This window comes from Pelmatolapia mariae, linkage group LG17 (genome assembly GCF_036321145.2).
Source record: "Pelmatolapia mariae isolate MD_Pm_ZW linkage group LG17, Pm_UMD_F_2, whole genome shotgun sequence".
Classification (NCBI taxonomy): domain Eukaryota; kingdom Metazoa; phylum Chordata; class Actinopteri; order Cichliformes; family Cichlidae; genus Pelmatolapia; species Pelmatolapia mariae.
In genome coordinates this window covers 15,239,604-15,256,886 of record NC_086242.1, presented here as the reverse complement: position 1 = coordinate 15,256,886, position 17,283 = coordinate 15,239,604, and the positions used below count along the sequence as shown (strand labels likewise).

General features: G+C 39.7%; 1 protein-coding gene across 11 annotated transcripts in view; it reads left to right on the top strand.

The window, feature by feature from the left end:
• Positions 1 to 468: 468 nt before the first annotated feature.
• The window catches only part of magi2a (membrane associated guanylate kinase, WW and PDZ domain containing 2a), a 257,427-nt gene continuing 240,612 nt past the window's right edge, over positions 469 to 17,283 (top strand). For all 11 annotated transcript variants that reach the window (XM_063460653.1, XM_063460652.1, XM_063460651.1 and 8 more), the window contains exon 1: positions 469 to 939. In XM_063460653.1, the coding sequence (XP_063316723.1) occupies positions 639 to 939 (301 nt within the window). In that variant the 5' untranslated portion in view covers positions 469 to 638. The remainder of the gene's footprint in view (positions 940 to 17,283) is intronic.

Below are 17,283 nucleotides of genomic sequence, written 5' to 3'. Positions count from 1 at the left end.
ATTGCACATGTCAGCAAAGTTTTAAAGTGAAATGATAACAAAGTATAATCTAGTTTTATCATTAAGAACAAGTACGATATTTCACTGCATATTATTGCATTTCTGCTGGCAGATTGCAGTTGGTTTGAGTCTTGTTTTCTGCATTTTCCCGGTTAATGTCCTACAATGGGAAACAAGAATACTAAACTTTTTAATTAATAATATAACTTCTTACATCACCACGCAAAACCACCTATATTTCTCCAGGAGCAGGTCCTAATCATTATCTACACAGATTTTTTTTAATCAAATTTTAAGTGTATGTAGTGTTTCTTACAATCACTTATTCACATAGTGTGAATTCTCCTAAACTGCGTTTTTCCTCCTCGCGATGGTGTTTGCATAAACTGCGATCGTGTGAGTTCCGATTTTTAAAATATCCCCTGAAGGCGGCACAAGTTCGGCAGCTCTCAGTTATTGCAAAGGCAGGCTGATGATCCAGCTGCTGTGCGCGTGAGTGTGTGCGAGGACATGGATACAGCTGGCGTTTACCACTGAAACCGATCACTTTACAGTGCTACCGTGACACTGAGGCACTTCCGAGAGCGACAAAACTTCTTCCACAGCCGCACTCATGTGATTTTCCCTTTCTTCGAGCCATGTCCAAGACCCTGAAGAAGAAGAAGAACCACTGGACAAACAAAGTCCACGAGAGTGTCCTTTGCAGGAATGAGGAGGGGGAACTGGGGCTGGAGTTGAAGGGCGGCGCAGAGAATGGACAGTTCCCGGTTATCGGCGAGCTTCTCCCGGGCAGAGCGGTCTGCCATAGCGGCAAACTCTTCCAGGATGAACTCCTGCTGGAAGTCAATGATACCCCTGTGGCTGGACTCACCACCAGGGACGTCCATGCTGTGGTCAAGCACAGCAAAGACCCCCTCCGACTCAAGTGTGTCAAACAAGGTGAGGTTTGTAAGCTTTCGGCGCAACTTTCTCGAATGTCGCAGTTTTTCTTTCGGTTCTTTTTCTAAAACCGTTAGCTTTTTTCCCCCCTGAACGCGCTTTTCTCTTTTGACAGCACCTATTGTCTCCCAAAACTGATGCGCTTACCCCTAAGTCTCCATACTTACAGTAAACCATGCAAATAAATCACATACTTGCCACATATATATTATAATTATGCCGATATTTTGTTGCTACACTTATTAGGCGTATGGAAACGATTATCTAAGAGGTGTTTGTGGCGTGTTTTTGTGTTGGTCGTGGTGTGCTCCTGGTGTGTTTGGCACTCGTCCGAGTTAGGGGGTGTGTTACAGTTGTGGCAGTCAGAAAACACATTCCAGTGTTATTCATAATTCATAAGAAGTCATTTACAAGTATTGCGCCAACTCATTCAGCCTTGAACCCAGCTACTAGCTACAGATATGGATTACTTTAGGCATGCTGTACTTGCAGTAGTGTAACAAAGTATTAATCCAATATATTTGGCATGATACCACAGATATAAACAGTGGATTATGTGAGATGCTGGATCAGATTAAATTGGATTGAGCCTTGCACACACATTTATTTCAGCAGAATATTACAGTCATACATGATCTTTCTTATAATTAGAAATCTAAATTACTGAGACATTTTATGTCCTGATTTAAAAACAAAAAAGGAGCAATTATTTAATTGACAAAAAAATTAATCAGGACTGACTTTGATAAGTTTTTGTCAGTTTTTCTGTAATAGCAAGCTGTTAGGATTGTGTCACTTTTGGGGTAATTTTGCTGGCCATTTATGGACGCCTACATGTAGTTGCGAAGATGATCATAAATGAAGAGAACTAGTCATTTTTGTGTTTAATGCATGTGCCAGTTGCCCAAATGGAACCTCTGCTATTCTTGCCAGATTCTTAAATAAAAGAAAATTGCACTATATTTTCAGTTTAACCTTTGAATTACATATAATTTTTCTTTTTTTTCCTTCAGAGCACACATTTAAGTATGCAATATTTATTATCCAATTTGTGCTTCACTGAGTGGACTAAATTGGATTTGGAAGGGATGTTTTATGAATATTAGAGCAAATCCCAGAGTCCCTATTTCAACATTATAGTTGTGTCACAGAAGATGAAAAATATCATAAAGTATGATAAGGTCACCGTTAGCTTGGTATTCGGTGCAATGGAACAGCAAAAGCCCCCCCTCCACAGGATTACTACAGAGGGCTTCTTTTTTTTTTCTTTTTTTTTACGTGGGAAGTGCTGTGGATTGCTTAAGTGAGTGTAGTAGTTGCGCTGGATACACATGAGGCTGTGATTATGTGGTCCAGAGGCTATATAGTTTGTTGAAGAAATGTTTGGTTTTGCAGTATATGGAGTAGCCAGAACACACATTTTAAAAAGAGCACAAGTCAAAAAGAATTTCCTAACTTGTCCCTGGTTCAAACTCATCTCATTCTTGTCAGCTTTGTCCTCCGGATGTGCAGCTTTTATGTCACGGACACACTCCTCTGGCTGTCTGTGGTTTTGATCTCGACAGCTAATGACTCTCCGTGTCTTGTGTTGTGCGCCGGGACCGGGATCTGTGGGATCTCATTTTGGGGTGAAAAATCAGCGAAACCCTGTAAGAAGCTTTGGATCAAAGTCTTAGCTTGTGTGCTTGCATAAGTGTATCTGTGTGTGTGTGTGTTCATCGTCACCCCAGGGATTTATTCAAAAGGCAGCCAAGCCTATACCAAATTAAAATGTTAACTTTTTTTTCATGAAATATTTATATCCTCCAGCAATTTTCCAAGTGATTGATATTTTCCCATAGCTGTGCTCGTGTTTGCGCGATCGGTTGTTTACAGTGTTGAGCTCTTTTTAATATGATTGATATGTACATTAAGTAAATATTATGGAGGGAAAAACAGGCTTTTGCAGTGCCCTCGCAGCTGTGTGCTCAATAATAAATATTTTCACTTTCAAGCAAACGCACATAAACTCCTATAATCTGTCTCAGTAGATTCTTTATTGAGCAGAGCGAGTCAGAGAGCACAGTTCAGTCCACTTGTTCTGATGTTATATGGTAATATGACTGTGTAATGAAAGTTTTTTTTATCGTTATGGTTAGTTGTTTGTTTATCACGTGCTGCTTGAAAGTTGGTGAACTCTAGAAATGTCTGTATTTGTGCATAGATATGAATTAAAGTAGTATTAAACAGATGAGAGACAGAAAAGAGGTCAGCTGGTCATTTAGTCATTGAGGAAATGATTCAGTATTACATATCTGAGTGCCAAACGTATCTGTACATCAAGATCTAACTGTAAATTTTAGAGTGAGCTTGGAGTGAGGTGTGTTCAGTCAGAATCTAGACACTGGTGGTGATGGAGATGAAGCGGGTGGAGACTTGGATGAAGATCTCTCCTTGGCCAGGATCAGATGGAGAGGGAGAGGTCCTGGCTTGCATGAATGAAAGTCTGAAAGGCAGAATGGTAGAAGAGCACTTAGATTTAAGGCGCACTGAAGAGGCTCTGATTGGCTCTCAGAGTGATGAGGACAGAATTGTGTTGGACGGCCTGAAAAAGTGGCAAGGAATGAGTGAATACAGAACTTCTTTATTGAACTTAAAAAATACAAGAAAATACAAGAATAATAATGTCCTCTCAAGGAATGTCTAACCAATAAAGAAAAGTCCAAAAGGGAGGTGAGGAGTACTCTAGAAGGTCATGAAGGAGTCCTGGCTGCAGCTTAAGAAAAGATCACATGGACAACCCATAAGGCTGTTCAAACAATGTTTTTCGGGCTAAAATAAAACAGAAAGGAACAGAAAGTTAAAGCAGTGATATGTATATATTTTATATTTCACAATAATGCAAAAAAAATGTGTAATACTTTTTACCAGGTCACAGAAATGAAGAAAATACTGTTTTCATTCAACTTTCATGCTGGATTGAGCAAATATGACAAGTGTTATCGCATAAACAAAAACAAAAATGTCAGTACATAGTTTCCAGATGGTACTCTAATTATAACCGAGATAATAACTTAGTTAAATTTATGCACTCTTGTCATTTTCAAAACCTACTTTGTAGGCATGCACATCAGAGGAGGTCGAGCAGCTTGAAAAAAAAACTTAAGAAGTTTAGAAATGGAATAAAGGACAAGGTAAATATTGTGAGCTAATATCTGCGCACTTATGTTACGTCATACTACTTTAGAAGTGTGAACACTTCCAAAGTGCCCTGCTTCACACTACTTTCAATCAACTAACTAATCCGCCAGGCTGGAAGCATCATTGGTCAAATTTGGAGGCGTTTGAGTCAGTTAGGGACAGCAGGTCACTGAACAAACTGCTCTCCATCATGAACAACCCATGACACCCACTCCACACTTGTGAGGCAACGGGAGCTCCTTCTCCCTCAGACTGATTCAACCTCGCTGCCATAAAGAATGCTTAAGGAAATCATTCCTACTGTTCTCTGTAAAGCTGTACAATAACTCTTCATTCTGTGACAGGTGAAGACATCTGAACTGCATCCCATGTTGGTGGTAATGTCATGGTTTAAGACCTGTTTTGAACCCCCCTGTCATTGATGGAACCATCAATTTCAAAGACCACTAAATACCATACTAAGGTGAAATGTCAGGACACCAATCCATGAAATGAATCCCAAGACAAAGTGGGTCATGCAGGAAGACATCTACCCTCAGTACACAGGTTGTGCTGCCAAAGAATAGTAAAAAAAGAATGTTTTGGAACGACCAAATTCGGACCTTAATCGAATAGAAATGTTTTGGAACTGAAGCAAGCAGTTCATGTAAGGAAAACCAGCAATGTCCCAAAATGGAATAGATTGTGCAAGGAGTGCAGGAAAATTCCCAAAAGGTGACAGGCAAGAGTGACCAAAATTTGTGCTACACAACGGTGTCACACCAGATCTTCTTGACCCTCACATGTGTCATTTCCATTCATTATAGCTTATAATGTTTTATGCAGAAATATAAAAAAAATCTAAAGGTATTATGAACATTCAAGCTCCACTGTAGCTTACGTTTATTAATCTCAGAGCCAGCTTTCCTCTAGGGTCTAGAGTTTATTATATAAGACCTGTAATCATAAATGCAACGCTCTTCTTTTTATTTAGATAAATGTGGCAAATCAGTACTAGCTTTTGTGTGTGTGTGTGTGTCTGTGTGTGTGTGATCTGAGATTGTGGCCTTTATATTAAGTATTACAGAAACATTTCTTCTCTGCCTCTTTCTCTCTCCCTCTTTTTAAGCTGCTAAACGCATTTAACTTTGAGAAGATTTGTCTTAGTCTGTGGCGCCTCATGGTAACAATGTTTCTATGACAACAGTACATGAAAAGGCACTACTTACCCATTTAGTGTTTTGAGATTTTCACCTGAACTTGCAGGCTTTAGTGGTTCAGTGTGTAGATCTTATCCTCAGATAAAAGTGTTAAAGACATGTAAATGTGTCTTTTACAAATTCTTTATTCCATCCATTCATCCTGGATAGGTTGCCAGTCTATCGCAGAGCCAACAGAGAGACAACTATGGCCAATTTAGACGTGCTGCAGAGCGTCCCGAATGCCTCTGGATTTTCACTGACTCTGGCAAATTTTAAAGCTGGATTCTGGGAAACTTGAAGGTGTTTCCATTAAACTGAATGATGTATCAGTGGATCAAAAAGTTAACACAAGATCCATCCCGGTTATGAGTAGAATCAGGGTGAGACATTGTCTAGAGTGTCCCTTTCTTAAATGTAGCATAGAGCAGGAGATGATCTGCTTCTAGGCACACCTGCCAGGTTTACACTGAGGTGCTCCCTGAGTGTAGGGTGCAGAACACATAATAAGCGCTTGCTACCTGTGAATTTCCTCCAATCAGCATACTTTGTGTAAGTAAACCGGTTGGACTGTGCAGATCCTGTGAGAAATTTCTAGGAAAGTTCATGGCTGCATTGCATATGTGAAAATGGCATCACACAATGTTGAAGAGGTCTCACTTCATACTTTTACATTTGAATTAACAGCTTACCAACAATGACTGTTCTATAGTATATATATATTTTTTGTAAGCAGAGCTTTTTCTCTGATGTCCTTGTTCTTAATGTAGTGTGCACCTCGCATTCATAAATGCTTGACAGATTACTTATTGGGTTCTCATTCATTATTGTGTGTTTTTATTTATTTATTTGTAAAAAAAAATTTTTTTACAAAGAAATTTGCATTTATAAACCCAAATATGATTCAAGGATGAGCAACATCCCATAATAATGGGTGGGTAGAATACGCTTTGAAATTCTGAGCGTTGTTTTTTTTAGCAGTGTACTTGAGGGTAGCTGAAGGTTTTGCTCAAACCCAGCTGTAAACAAAACCTTTGCTCACAGAGAGAAATCCTTGGTATTTGAGGTTTTGAACAAGGGGCAATCTCAGAAGCTGAAAAGTGAAGCCAGAGCGGAAGTGCTAAAAAATTGCAGTCCCTCTAGGTGCCGCATAAAGCTAGCTCCAAAAGTGGATCAGATCCAGTCTTAAACTAAGATGTCAGAAAGAAACCATGCGGAAACAGTCTCCAGATTTTATTGATGGTCTTTCAAGATTTCTCTTTGGACATCAGCTGGTCTTTCACTGATTTTTTTTTTTAGTCCGGTGTTTGTATATGACAATTTTCAGAGGACTCTTTTTTTGTTTAAGCCATTAAAACCTGCATACACCTCACCTTTTATTTGATCCATCTGTGGTTTGCTGAAGCCTCATCAGATACGGTCTCAATAGAAGAGTGACTGTCAAGAAACCATTATTAAGGGAGAGGGAACTGGGGAAAAAGGCTGAGGTATGCCAAATTATTCAAGATCTGCACTGAAAATCAGTGGCAACAGGTATTATGGAGTGATGAATTCAAATTATGAAATTTTTGGTTCAAATTGTCTTCAGCATGTACAGAGGAGTTCAGGAGAGGGGTACAACAGTGTGTGCTTACAGGCATCTGTAAAGCTCTGTTACGCTTTGGGGCTGCATTTCAGTCAGTGTTGTTGGTGATCTTGTCAAAATTTAAGGAATTATAAATGCAGAAAAATACCGTCAGATTTTGATCCGCCATGCAATAACATCTAGAAGGCATCTGACTGGCAACAGCTTCATTTTTCAGCATGACAATGATTCCAAACACTAGAGAAACATACAATGAACCCCTATCAATCATGGACTGGCCTCCTTAGCTCTGACCTCAACATTACTTTAGCAGTATGGGATCATCTAAAGGCAGCCACCATCCAAAGATGAGCTTTGAATGTCTTTCAAGGGGCCTGGGGAACTATTACTGAAGACTACTTGAAGAAATTAAAAGAAAGCCTGACCTCTTAGGCAAGCTATGTTGCCTTATATACTGCATTTACTGTATGTTTGCACATGTTTCAATTAATCAGTGCGCCTTTTTACAATTTTCCTAGCTAAATATAAAAAAAATGAGAGGTGGCTCAATAATTGTGCACGATCCTGTAGCTAATTAGATGAACTCTGTCCTTATGATGAATCAGTACAGTTTATGGATGCAGCTGACAAACCAAGCAATCTAGCGTTAGCAAATAACCTAGCACTACCTATTTTTTATCAAAAGAGCTCCAAACATTGACAGCACAGTGGCATCTGTTACACTGACTATTTTGAACTGATAACACTACTGTGACTAGTCAAGACTCTGTGGTCTTGACAAACAATTTTGAAATTGTGTACCTCAACTAAAAACAAGCCTCTTTGGCTGACATCCAATACTGATAATGACATTTTTTGTTTGCGTGTTGAATTCTCTTTTGTTATGTAATTATTTCCCATTTGGTGCCAGAGAAACAAAAAACCTTTGTAATGATTTTTTAAATTTTTTTTTAAAGAACAGTTGTTAAAATTGTTCCACACCTTCTCACACTATCTTTGAATTCTTGGAAATAAGTAACACAGTGTTACAACTAAGGCATTACAGCAGGTAAACACTATGCACTGCCATTAATTGATTGGCTTTTACACCCTTAAATGTAACTTTTATTGTATGCTTTAAAAAGAAGAGCAAGTTGAAGTAGACATACTGCCAGTAATTAAAGTACTTTAATGCAATGTAGCCTCATTGTTTTACAATGCGGCCGCTACATTCCAATAAAACAGTAATAAGCTGTGCTTTGTTTAGCTTCTTTCTGCCTCCAGTCACGGAACAGGGTCAATGACTGGCTTACATGCATGGTTGATCTCCAAAAGATGTCCATGGCCTTTCTGAATAATACATCAAGTTCTCTTTTGCAGTGCTCTGCTGCTTCACTAATGCCACAACTCTAAAGGTGTTCTCTCTTTCTCTTGGGATGTCTTGTCTGGATTGTTAGCTTTTACCGTGTTCTTCTCTGTAATTAAAAATGTGGATCTTGATTCTTTTGGCGAACATGAGTACTGTTTATGCGTTTAAGTACTTAATTTCCTACATAATGTAATGCGTCTTTAATTTTTTTGTGTCAACTGAAATCCTTGGGTATTATCCTTTTCACACACACGCACACACACACACACACACACACACACACACACACACACACTATAACAGGGCTTTTATTAGTCTCTGAGGTGAGGATTAGATTAGTTTGCCATCAGCAATCAGGTGTGCCCTGTAGGACATAATTAGGATGTCCGCAAAACACAAAGAAGAATATTAGAGAAAGTACGGCACTGTTACATTCCCAGAGAAATGATGAATTGTGCTTAGAGCAGAACATTATGGATAATGTAAGAGTGGCATTAAGACTACATCCTGTGGCTGTTGTGGCCCCTGTGGATTAGATGCTAGTAAAGAATAATGATGCACATTTTCAGAGTCTCTCTCCTGGGTTCAGACATTCATTAAGTTGCATTCAATTGTTCACCATGAAGTTTACAGAAGAAAAGGAACGAGTATGCTGGCTGTTTACAGTACAGCTAAGTCACTGAATGAACACCCATGTCTGTCCCCGGAAGATGCACCTTGATATCAGGAAGACTAATGAGTTAATAACTGTCAGGAGTTAATAACAGGGTTGGGAGACTTGGGATGCCTTGAGCAACTGGAATTTGATTTTTGAAATGTGCAATACATGTTGGAATTTTTGCTTGCAGCTTATCAGCTTGTTGTTTCTCTTTTAACACTTCTCCTGATCCCTATTAAGATTGGTGATTTGTGTAAGTAAGAGGAAAAAATAGCAGTGATGCATGCTGAAACAGCTAGCTGTGGTGATGAGGGATTTGCCTATGCAAAGCTCTGTGTGAGAACGAGGGGCAGGATGTTATAACTTTAAGTTAGCAGAATTAACACAAAGCGGCAGATGCTGTTGTGATGCAACTCTAGGCGAGTGTTCCGATAAGCAGAAATTAACACATTGTCGGGCTTCTCACCCCCCACGCTGTAGTTTCTGTCACAATTATGTTAGCCTATTTCAGTACGTCTTTTGCTATTTGCTTCTTAGCGAGGAGTCAGGTATACGCTAAGCATGCAGAATGGTTTCTAAGCAGTCACATCCATGGGCAAAAAGAAGCTGTCATGAGTGGGAAATCTGCATGAAAATAAAATCATAAATGCTACTGCTGAAGCATCAAGGTAAATTAGCTTTATATCACATCTACTGCTGCTTTTACTCCAATGTCCCAGTTCAGTTTCCTATTTCAGCTTCCACCAAGGATTAATGCAGCCAGCTATGGAGCCTGTCACTGTATCTTTCACTGCCTCTACAGTGAGAACACACTTACTGTGGCTGTACTCCAGCGTGACTGAGAACCGTATGCTGATTGAGCTTCGCTTAGTTGTGTTGGGGGTGCAGGTAGGAGCGTTTTTAGGTAAGGTGAAGCCAATCAAGTCTGCTAGCTGGGTGTCCACTTTGTGTTAGCTGGTGGCAGTGAAAGTCATTACAGCAACCTGAGCTTGGGGAGCTTTAGCAAGTCAGAAATGGCAGCAGCCATGGTTCTATAGAGACAGCAGTGCTGGTCAGTCTGTCAGCCCAGCACTTTTAATACATGTCACTTTCAATACGCGTTTGCCAAAGTTGTATCAGACTTGAGTTCCCACAGGATTGGGCACAACTGGCTTTGACGAGTCTCCGATTTTAAATGTGAACTTCTATAATTCAGAGTTAATTTTAGACGTTAGAAAAACAACAAGCAGTCTCATCTTCTTGCTCAAGTTGAGCCTCGAACTTTGTCTCATTACTGCTGCCATTGATTACCTTTTTGGGAATTATGTATGAATGTTACAGACCAAATAAAAAACAAAAACTGCAACACCAAGTATTTACTGTAGTATAAGAGTAGTGTTGGGCCTGTATGTGCCCTAAAAGCCACACTTTAACCTATTGCTAGGGCAATTTGGAAGTTAAAGAAAGCTAGCAGCTTGGGAAATACTGGGGCAAAGAGGGTAGAGAGAGTAGAAAGGGTTATGCTAATGTGACAAATTTCTTTAAATGACAAACCCTTCATGCTTCAAGCGCTTGCAAGGAAAAAAAACATTTTTCTCAGATTTGGCTTGGAGTGGGGAGGTAGAGTTTTCCTAATGCTGGAACCTCCCTGGGATTACCCTAAAAATTTTCAAGGCTTTGCTGTTGACATTTTAACCAAACCAAAACTGGGTTCCCTGGTTGTCTGCCTGAGGATTTTTTTTGAATCTTTGGTAGTTAAGTCTGGGATTTTTATCTACACAGGAGGGGTGGCATTATGCTAGCAGAGCAGCAGCAGCTTAACTGCTCACTCTGTGACTGCATATTTTTCAGGCACTGTAGTTTTGAATAAATAGACTTTATTTGTACAAAAATAAAGTGCATTATTTGTTAGCTTTTGAGTTCTTTTTTTACCGGGATATTTTTTCAACTGCGTTTACAAGGCTACTATGTTTGGGTCACACATTAACACCACAGCTGCGTATGGCTAATTAGCATAACGAACATGATTGCTTTGCTATTTAGCATATCGTGCCCTTTATCCAAACTATTTTAACTTACGTTGAAAAAATATGTCTACAGAAACACAAAAAGTGTAATAAGTAAGATAAATTTAATAGTTTAGACCCCAGTCACACTTTCCTCGAGCATCAACATTTGTCTGACTGAGGTCTTTAGTTATAGAGATGAAGCAATCCCTCCATTTCTTGGACATTACTTTCACATAATCCTCCTACTGTGTCTGTCTTTCTGTTCATGCACTGAGGTCCTGCACTTTCACGGTGTCTCTTCTGCTCAACACCCCGTCATGCCTCTATTTGCAGTGTAATAATGGTTGAAATGGAGTAACAGCTGTGGTGGCAGTTTGGTTCGTGTCTAGCAGGACACGAAACGTGGATTCAGCCTCAGTTTCTGAATTGTTGCAATCTGCTTTTTACTCTGCATCAGCAAAAATTATTTGTTTCTGACTGACAGCGTGAAGCCAGAGAGGCTAATTTAATAGAGATTCATAAATTAAAAGATACACTCGTTCGTTCAAATCTTGGTATTACATGTCTTTTTTTTTTTCTGAACCTTCCAGTTTTATTTACAAGTCTTTGGTTGCATATTGACTTCCATTATTAGGATTGCTCCTGCAATAGTTGAGTCACTGTCTTCAACTATACATATAACTGTGCATGCTGCATAGCTGACAGCTAAGCAGATTCATATAAAAAGAGCAGGTCTCAGCAGAAACTGTAGGTTAAGATAAAAATGTTTTGCAGACTTGTATCTCAAGCATGGAAATCCATACCAAAGAACAGTCTATAACATGGCACCATGCAGGCTACTCACTAGCTCAAGGGAAAAGTGGTATGTTATGACACTATCAAGTCAATGGTGCATGCCCAGCCAATGGAATGAGTGATGTGAGTGATGATGACTTTGGACTGGTGGCAGGTCTGTTGGGCTTTTGAAAGATGGGACTGGGCAATCCCTGAGAAGTTGTGTTGAGTCAGAGGCACACACTGTTGTTGGGAGGGTGGTAATGATTGTCAGTGCAGTCAGACTCATCTGTCTTGTTGTCAGAGACCCCACTGAGAGTGTAAAGTTGCACCAGCAAGTGCAACACAGACAGTGTGATACACAAACAGACACATCACATGCACGCATAAAGACCTGCTATCCTCCACTGTGTGTGTTTATGTGTTTGTGTCTATGTGTGTGTCTATATATGTGTGTCTCCCTGGAGCCTTAGCACCACTTACCACATCCTGTCCAATCATGCTTGACAGAGGCTTGGTGGAGAGATGCTGTTGTTGTTGCCTCTGTTACACTGTCTGACTGCCAGGCTCACCTCTAGGGACAGGTAATGATAAGGATAACATACTCACAAACTCTCACAAACACGCACGCACGCACGCGTGCACACACACACACGACTGTCTTTCCCTCCTTGTCAACATCAACCATCTGTTGTGGCAAGCTGAAGAATTCCAAGGACTGAGCAATGAGTAGGCTGTAAATACTTGTGTGTGCATAGTGTTCATATGTGGTGCTGTGCATTATTTAAATTTGGATACCAGAGTACACTGGTGTTTTTGTGTGCATTTGTGTCTTTGTGTTATTGAATTACAGTTAACTTGATTTATAGAAGAATGCGTTAAGCTGTCTCTGTGAAAGTAAAATTCTTATTTTCCCTTTAACTCGTGTGAGAGTGCAGGAAACTATTTAAGAGGTCACAGTGACAGTGCAGTTTAACACACTGAATAATATGATTTTGTCAATGGACAGTGCAGGTGAGGATGATGGGAATGTAATTGGTTTTGCAGGTATTTGGTAAAAAGCCAAAGTATTGGACTCTGTAAAAACTAATGACTTTAGATGAATCCTCAAAGTATCACAAAAATGCAATGTTAATATCTGATATTCAGTCTGATATTTGAAGTGATGCTGACCTTAAAGACAAATAAGCAAACTGAGCAGCCATCATTTACCATGATCAGAGAAATGCCAGTGGCATGTCAAAATTATTTGCAGCTCTTGAGTTATCCTGTTTTGCTAAAAATTACAATAATGGGAGAGGTGACATTTCATGTTCCATGTTGCCCGTCTTGGGAACCCGGAGTCAGACTGTTAGGGTCTCTGCTCTGGCCGCCAAATCCACAAGGCACCAAACCCCCTATGGTGCCTCCTGCAGGTGGCGGGCCCACTAGTGGTTGGGCCCATGTGGCTCCTTCTGGCTTTGCCCAGGCCTGGAGCCTGGTCTGTTTTTCCTCAAGCCACATCCCAAGTCTAACTCCCGAATGGGGCCCTGATAACTCTATTCTAAACAGTCCTGTGCCTACAAGGAACAAACTGCTCTTGGGATCACTAGGCCACAAACCCTCGACCATGGTAATGTGGTGATTTATGGAGGGAGCCGGTTTAAGTGGTTCAGACATCTGATCAGGATGCCTTCTGGGTGTCTCCTAAGTGAGGTATTTTGGCATGTACTGAGAGGAGGCCCCAGGGCAGACCCAGGACAGACTGGAGAGATTATATCTCTCAGCTGACTTGGGACCTGGATAAGCAGCAGAAGATGGATGGATGTACAATTAGTCCTAATAAAAGCAAATTATTGTAGCTTACAAGTTAATTGACTAACTTGCAAATCTGCTCTTTTGTCCCTCTAAGGAGTAAAGTGGGCCCATAGCAGCAGAATAAAAGAGCACCCAGATTCCGTCACTTTAGGGGTGACTGGTTCAGGATGGTCTCTGACTTACTGTGTTTGTGTCTCCGTTACCATTGGCTGTTTCCTCATACATTTATTTAGTAGCTTCATAATAACAGTCCAAATAACTGCCTGGAGGCATTAGTGAGATAGATACCAAGTGGCAAGACTTAGTTCAAGAATGACTTTAGAACTGGTGAGTTTATTAGTCCTGGTTTTCTAAATAAAGATGTGCTAAAAGTCTTGCATGTTAACACACCTACATGCTGTCTAAGTAGGATTTTTATTTATGTGCCAGCCACAGGTGAAGTCTGAGCAGGAGGATATCTGTTTACCTGTGCTCATCTGGTGGGAGAGGGAGCTTGTGTAGCTTAATAATTGATGAGTGATTTTGGTAATCCAGCAATTAGCAAGACTGTTTTTGCAGCAAGTCTGTGAATTTTAATGAACTGTAGACAGAGGAACTGCAACTCTCATCTGTTTCCTAGAGAGCCTGTATTGTGTAGCGGATGTTTTTTCGGGGGGGGGGGGGGTTTGACAGTAAGTGTAACTGTACAGTATTTTCAGCTTCAGACAGTGAATGGTTTATTTAATTCATACTGTATATGTACACAGATTTGCTTTGACAGACACTAGACGTGTTGTTTGTTTGGCATGAATGCTCACTGATCATAAAATATCTACCTGTCTTATTGTCAAATCTCAGTGACACTTCTTTTGTCCAAAAGATGTGGCGATTCTTCTCATCTTTGCAACAAATCACAGCTGTCATATTTACACTTTTTTTCTGCATAGAGCTTATTTTCAGCCTCCTTTGGGCACTTGCTTTATCAAAAGCCACTCAAATTCTGAAAGTGGAATAGTGCAGACCCAGCAGCCCTCTAGGCAGATGATGAACCAAAAGAAAACATCAGATTTTGGTTGTGAAGCCGTGATGAATCACAAAGTTGCTGTTGTGCAACCTGCAAAATTTGATAGATGCCCCCCTGGATACCATAAGATTTTGCAGAGGGAGATATTGTAAGTTTTCATATTTCATGTAGGGAAAAGCTCACATTCGACATCCTCAAACAGCCAGTGGTATGAATATAAATGAGATCTAAATAGGATATTTTGAAGCGTAGACACTGGGGAGGGTGAAATTGGCTGACCTGCTCTCTGAGAGAAGGGAATATTAAGCAAACTCCTCAGCCCTTACCAGTTGTTGCTGATTCACCAAAAAAGGGAACAATCGATATGGAGCGATTAAAGCCTTTCTGAGTGCCTCGGTGGTCGTTCTGTCCTTCACTGCCAATCTCTTGGCGAGGATCAAATGCTCTTTTTATTTACCACAAGTGTGTGTGTGAGAGAGAGGATGGTTGCATTTGTATCCATCTGGATTCGTTCCTTTCCCTTTTGGTTTGGGCACAATAGATTTTTTTTTCTTTTGAGGATAATCATTTTTTACAAGTAGCAGAACTACTTCCTTTTTCTCGGAAAAACATTTTGTCAGGTACGGTCAACCTGACTTACTACCAAACAGATGTTCATGGTACATATACATATACAATATCTCCAAGAATACTTTGGCATGCAATCAGGAATTGAAAACCACCAGCGTTCTGATTAGTAGACACGCTGCTCTACCTCCTGAGCCGCAGTCTCCCCGATGTCTGTCTGTCTGTGTGTTCTTCTGCAAAAGATGACTGTGCAGTCCTGTGAAAAGTATACACTATGATTCTTTAGCTTGTAGAATCATTTTTAACTGATTTTTTCTCTTGTGGCTTTTATCAGTCTTCCAAATCATTATGGAAGAATTTTAGTCCATTCTTGCTTCAGTTTATTGAGGCATTAATTTAATTTTCCTGCCACAGTATTTCAATCAGGTTCAATTCTAGACTTGACTGGCTCATTGCAACACCTTGATTCTTTTCTTTTCAGCCATTCTGTTGTAGATTTGCTTTTGTGTGCTTTTGGCCAAGCTTTAGCTGTCGGACAGAGCCTCACATTTGACTCTAGAATACTTTGGTTTGCAGAGGAGTTCATGGTTGACTCAATGACTCCAAAGTGTCCAGGTTAGTGGCTGCAAAATAAGCTATCCAAAGCTATCCAAAAGTGGCCCTGTGCATTATGGCCAGACATTGCAACTTTAGTCTTATCTGTCCAAAGGACATTTATCTGTAAGTCTTGTGTTTTGTTCGTATGCTTTTTCAAACCTAAGCTGTGCTGCCATGTCCGTTGTCCTGGCAACCCTTCTAAAACAAGCCATGCTTTAAGTATGTTTCTACTGTCATGAACTTTGACATTTAACATGCTAACTGAGGTCTTCCTCCTGAAAGTCTAAACTCATTCACTGTTCAGTTTGAGATGAAGAAAATGGAGCTTTTGGTCTATCTAGATATGGTAGGCATGTTTAAACTTTGGACATACCTACTGAAGCTGTATGCCAATGTTTCCAGTGGTGAAGCTAATTAAGCTTAGACATGAAAATCTGAATCATTCTCATTTGTGCACTAAATCTTGTAAAATAAATTTCTTATTTTGCTGAATTATCCCTTAAAATCATTTAAACCAAAGATAATGCTTGCGTTGTATTTTCCACTTCATATCGCTCACTGCTCACATGATGTGATGTTTGCTTGATTAGATGTATAGTTATACAGTTGCAAGAAAAAGTTAGCAAAGCCTTTGGAATTACCAGAATTTCTCATTTGATTTGTTATAAAGCACGCTCTCATATTTATCCCAGTCACAATAATAGACTAATCTAAACTTAAAATACGCACTGTTGCATGTTTCATGTCTTCATTTAGCACTTGTCATGTCATGTTTTGCTACCTCAGGGGCTGAATGTCTTGCAATCATTGAGGGAACAATTACTTGTAAATTGCACCCAGAACCTTTATAGAAAAATGTCAGGGTAGAAATATAAGACTTGAAGCTTAGGCAAGATAATGTCTCAAAGTACACAAATAAATCAATAAATGCTAGAAAAAGAAGAACATTCAGTAATGTAATGGCTAAGTCCTGACCTTAACCCAGTTAAGATGCTCCAGCGTGGCCTTAAGAGGACTGTTCAAACAAGACATCCCAGCAGGGTCGAGGAACTGACCATTTTTAGTAGGAATGGCTCAAAATTCCTTCTCCTTGTGGTCCAATTTTCAAAAGCTGAACCAAAAAAAAAAACCATGCCATGGAGATTGTTGCTCCTGAAGGAGGTTCTGTTAAATTCAAAAGTTTTCAGTGTTCCCTCAGTGTGCTCAAGAAAAGCATCAAACGTACTGCTATTTGTGGATTTTTGTTTTATCAGATGGTGGTTTTACTGTAATTATGAATTACATTACAGAATTTTGTGAGTACTGAATGCAGAAATACTGCTTATATTTATTTATTTATGTATATATATATATATATATATATATATATATATATATATATATTCTTTTTTTCAATTGCAAGTCTACATGTGTAATCTAGCAAAGTAGACTGTATTGTTCGACCAATGATGGCATTTAGCACATATACAATTAAGAAAACAAAAGTGTCTACCTGATATATTGATCTATCTGTGGTGTGTGCAGAACAATTGCAGTTCAGAACTGACACAGCAGCAGTTTCTGACAACACAAAGAGTCTGCAATAAGACTGTAAACAAGACATCGATTTAATGCCCAGCTGTATAGATTCTACAAGGAGCGATGAGACACATTATTAGCATGTCCATTC